The 4,557-nt window shown below is 36.3% G+C and overlaps 1 protein-coding gene across 2 annotated transcripts in view; it reads left to right on the plus strand.

Annotated features, from left to right (window-relative positions):
• Positions 1-4,557, plus strand: part of LOC140959655 (alpha,alpha-trehalose-phosphate synthase [UDP-forming] 1-like) — a 33,370-nt gene that overhangs the window by 8,441 nt on the left and 20,372 nt on the right. Inside the window, exons 2-9 of one of the 2 annotated variants that reach the window (XM_073417598.1) lie at positions 736-795; positions 1,470-1,891; positions 2,032-2,129; positions 2,257-2,645; positions 3,135-3,249; positions 3,416-3,517; positions 3,835-3,985; positions 4,074-4,162. In XM_073417598.1, the coding sequence (XP_073273699.1) occupies positions 1,540-1,891; positions 2,032-2,129; positions 2,257-2,645; positions 3,135-3,249; positions 3,416-3,517; positions 3,835-3,985; positions 4,074-4,162 (1,296 nt within the window). In that variant the 5' untranslated portion in view covers positions 736-795; positions 1,470-1,539. Of the gene's footprint in view, positions 1-568; positions 796-1,469; positions 1,892-2,031; positions 2,130-2,256; positions 2,646-3,134; positions 3,250-3,415; positions 3,518-3,834; positions 3,986-4,073; positions 4,163-4,557 lie in introns of those variants that run through there. The other variant, XM_073417597.1, reaches the window with a different exon arrangement.

Genomic DNA, 4,557 nt, shown 5'->3' on the forward strand with positions numbered 1-4,557 from the left:
ATTTATAATAGTAATAGAAATAAAATAAAATAGATGATAGTAATAGTAGCACTTTTTTTAAATGTATAACATTATGATAAATTTATAAGTAAATCAAAATAATAATTAATTTGATTGAGTTAAGTACACTATTAATTATCATATTAAGTAACATGAAAAATTACTTAAAAACCCCATGAACATGAAAAATATAAAACAAATGAAAGGGTAAAAAAGAAAACTCACAAATGAAAGTTAAGTACACTATTAATTAACATATTAAATTAACACAAAAAATTACTTAAATAACCAAATGAAGATGACAATTTATAAAATAAATAAAAGGGTAAAAAGATAAGCTCACAATTCAAAATCATATATTTATAATAGTAATATATATATATATATATATATAAAAGCACGACCTGATTCCTGCTGATACCGAGGCGGATTCGCGGAATACCGCCACTGATTTCTTCGTAGTCACGTACACGTACGTGCGCCTACACACTGCCTTTATGTTTGATCTATTTCAGTCGGGAAAAAAAGAAACACGAGAAGCTTTTGTAATTTCCTTGGATTCATCTGCATGGCCGCGAGGCTCTACATATGTTGTAAAGCTTACACGAGGATTCGTCTTCACGTCACCACTGACCATGCTATTTATCTGCCTCCGAAGAATCTTCCAATTGCTACCGCTTTTCGATCTTTATTTCTTACGTAAGGTGATCACTTCTTGGTTTTCACTTTGTACAGTTGAGAACCTGTTGCGCGGTGCAGTGCAGGAGCTTCTTCAGCATTTTGGGATCGAATTGGGTAAGGCCCTCGTGACTTGTTCGTCTTCTCATTGCCCTGTTTTTTTGTTAAAAACATCCATTTTTTTAATATAGTCGTGCTCTTTTGATCGGAGGGATTCCGGTTTACCATATCGTTTGCTGTGGAATAATGTGTGTGTGTGTGTGTGGATAGCTGATGCTATTTTTATTCCTTGTAGCTAAAGAATGCTTGCTTTACCTGAAATTTATGCTATCTGACACCTTTTGATTTACCGCATGCACCGTTTTTGTTTTCATTTTGTTTTGTTTTGTTTTTTAAAATGTGTCTGTTCGTTGCAGAAATTACATCAACAAGCAAATAACATATTTCTTCATAATTTTGAGTTCTGTTGCTTTTGGTTGTTTTATTGAGATGAACTTTGGATATTAACTTAAATTTTAGTTTTTAAATCTCAGGTATTAATGGTGTGGTTTTACGGTTGCAACACTTCTGTGGATCCCATTTTCCGTGTTATCACTTTCTTTGTATTCCTTAATTTTTAAATTTCTCCCGTAATTTTTATTTCAATTAATGAAAAATGCCTTCAATATGGACAATTACAGACAAAAGGAAATTCTGTTTTTAGATAATTTTGCTTTTAGAGTTATGCTTGGAGTACAGATAAGAGACAATATTGGTTGATTAGTTCTTGATTTATGTACCTCAAAATGCAGGGCAAAGATTTTCTGGTGCACTAGAACTATAGCATAATCCATTTTCCCGGTCACTTTCTAAACTGCCCACATGCGTGGAAACAAGTCTAGTGATGACTCAAAGGTTCCCAGTACTCGAATAGGAAGGCTCTTGAGAGAAAGAGAGCTGAGAATAAGTGGCGGACTTCCTTCTACAATAGATGGTAGTGATGTAAACAATGTAATTGGGATATCTGAACATGATTTCTCTGGCTCTTCCTTTGTAGAACAGTATACGGAAGGAAATGGACACGCGCTTGATGATATGATTGAAAGGTCTGATGGACCTATCAGACAGAGATTGTTAGTGGTTTCCAATAGACTCCCTGTATCTGCGGTAAGGGGAGGCGAGGATTCCTGGTCACTAGAGATAAGTGCAGGGGGACTAGTAAGCGCTCTTCTGGGTGAGTATTTTGTGTGCTTTATTTGATATTCCCACATTTGTTCCTTGATGTTTCTACAAAATTCTACGAAGATTGTACAGCTGTTTATTGGCACTTTTCCCATTCTTTAGTGTAATGTTTGAAGGTTTTGCGTCATGCAGGAGTAAAGGAGTTTGACGCACGATGGATTGGTTGGGCGGGTGTAAATGTAACAGATGAGGTTGGGCAAAAATCACTTACTGAAGCATTGGCTGAGAAGGTGAAATACCTATGGGCTTTGGGTCTTCTTGGCTGTAAATTTTTCACACAGAGTGCATACTCGACTCTTTCTGATTCTGTGTGTGGACAATATTTGTTTTATGTTTTTTCTGTTTTGTGGATTGTAGAGTTGCATCCCTGTTTTCCTGGATGAAGAGACTGTGCACCAGTATTACAATGGCTATTGCAACAACATATTGTGGCCTCTATTCCACTATCTTGGACTTCCACAGGAAGACCGTCTGGCAACAACCAGGAGTTTTCAGTCACAGTTTGCCGCATATAAGAAGGCAAATCAAATGTTTGCTGATGTAGTTAACAAACACCACGAGGAAGGTGATATTGTTTGGTGTCATGATTACCATCTCATGTTTCTTCCAAAATTCCTGAAGGATTATAACAGCAAGATGAAAGTGGGGTGGTTTCTACATACTCCCTTTCCATCTTCTGAAATCCACCGAACACTGCCATCTCGATCTGAACTACTACGTGCGGTTCTAGCTGCCGATTTGATTGGGTAAATATACATATCAATCCGATTGAACGGTCATAACTTCTATCGATTGTCACTATTTGATGAATGTTACTATAATTGTAAGTACTGCAGTTTGTGGATTTCAGTTGTAAGATAGTATGTCATACTGATACACGAACTCCACAATAGTTTATAAAGCAATCTTCTCAAGACTTTAGAGCTCTAAAGACGGAATAGATCCTGCTCTATTTCTAGTAGATGTCCTCAACATGTTTCAACCTGTGTAGTTAAATTCCTTTTGCATAATTTGTAATTTGGTCCTAGAGTTTCTCATTTTTGAAACATCTGTATCTGAGATCGTGCCAACCTTTTCATTTTTGAACGTCTGTATCTGAGACGCACAAAATATCCTAGTTTACAACTGTATGCTTTATTTTAATAAACTCCGGCCTCTCGAAACTTTGCCGAAATCTGTCGTGTTTCTTACATTTGAGGCACAACATGCTAAATTATCATCGACTTTGTTTTCAGTTTTCACACATATGATTATGCAAGACATTTTGTTAGTGCTTGTACTCGGATTCTTGGACTTGAAGGTACTCCTTATGGAGTAGAGGATCAAGGGAGACTAACTCGAGTGTCTGCGGTATGTTCTCGTGATTCAATTTAGAATATCTCCCTGTTCCTGATATTCAGCTTCTTCCTTTTAATTCATTTTGTGTGTGTTCCATTTAACAATCTGCGAATTGCCAAAAAGTAACCATATATATATCATCAATGTCTCACATTATTTTCTTACTTTGCCTGTTCAGTTTCCTATTGGGATTGATTCGGATCGATTCACCAATGCTCTTGAGATTCCTCAAGTGCAGGAATACATCGAAGAATTAAAAGAAAGATTTTCTGGAAGAAAGGTTTCTTCTCTACCTTTATCTTTCTTCTACACACTGGCAGGAGGTGTTAAGATATGCATGTGTTTACCGTCCCCTACTCTGGTGCCTATTTAAGACACAACTGTCAGTATTCTCACATTTGAACCATATCGAAATTTAAGGAGAAAAGAAACATATAGAGTGTTAGCTCAAAAATAGATTCGACTTTTACTTGATCAATTTTGTTGCAGAGTTCAATAACATGTGATTCTTTTCATCTCATGGAGCTTTGTTGGCCTTTTTCTCTCGTTAATAAACTTAATTTCCTGCAACAATTTCGAACTTGTCATTTTTTATAGGTAATGCTTGGTGTTGATCGCTTGGATATGATAAAAGGAATCCCTCAAAAGATCCTAGCATTTGAGAAGTTTCTAGAGGAGAATCCGTACTGGCGCGATAAGGTGGTTTTACTTCAAATTGCTGTCCCAACAAGAACTGATGTTCCTGAATGTATGGTCTTCTTGTGGCCTTGTGCTTTATTTTTTCTTCTGTGGTCGCAATGACATGACGTGTGGTTTATATTATTTGCTCTTTAAAGATCAAAAGCTAACAAGCCAAGTTCATGAAATTGTCGGTCGGATCAATGGGAGGTTTGGAACTTTGACTGCTGTTCCAATTCATCATTTGGTAAGTACTTTTTGTTGGATCTCGGTTTTCTATGTGCCCAAACGCAGCGGAAGTTTTAAAATTTTTATTTTATTTTGACAATCAAAATATATTTTGGGCACTCGTATGGTTTTAATGAACAAACATACATAGGATGTTAAAGAATTATATACCTTTAGTGAATTAATTCACTTGGCTCCAACTACACCGGTATTAGCGGACGTAGCTCTTGTTGTAAATCCCTACGAACGTTCTTCGATCTTTGAATCAGGTCCACGACCAGATTATTTGTTCCTCTTCTAATTTGCACTAGAAAATTAGAAGATGTTTTTGCGAAGAGATAAGACACTAAAAACCGGCACAACTCTCAAACTTGGAGTGGCCAAATTTTTCTTGCTTTTTGAGATGAGATTTTT

The sequence above is a fragment of the Primulina huaijiensis genome, chromosome 15, assembly GCF_012295235.1.
Source record: "Primulina huaijiensis isolate GDHJ02 chromosome 15, ASM1229523v2, whole genome shotgun sequence".
Classification (NCBI taxonomy): Eukaryota; Viridiplantae; Streptophyta; class Magnoliopsida; order Lamiales; family Gesneriaceae; genus Primulina; species Primulina huaijiensis.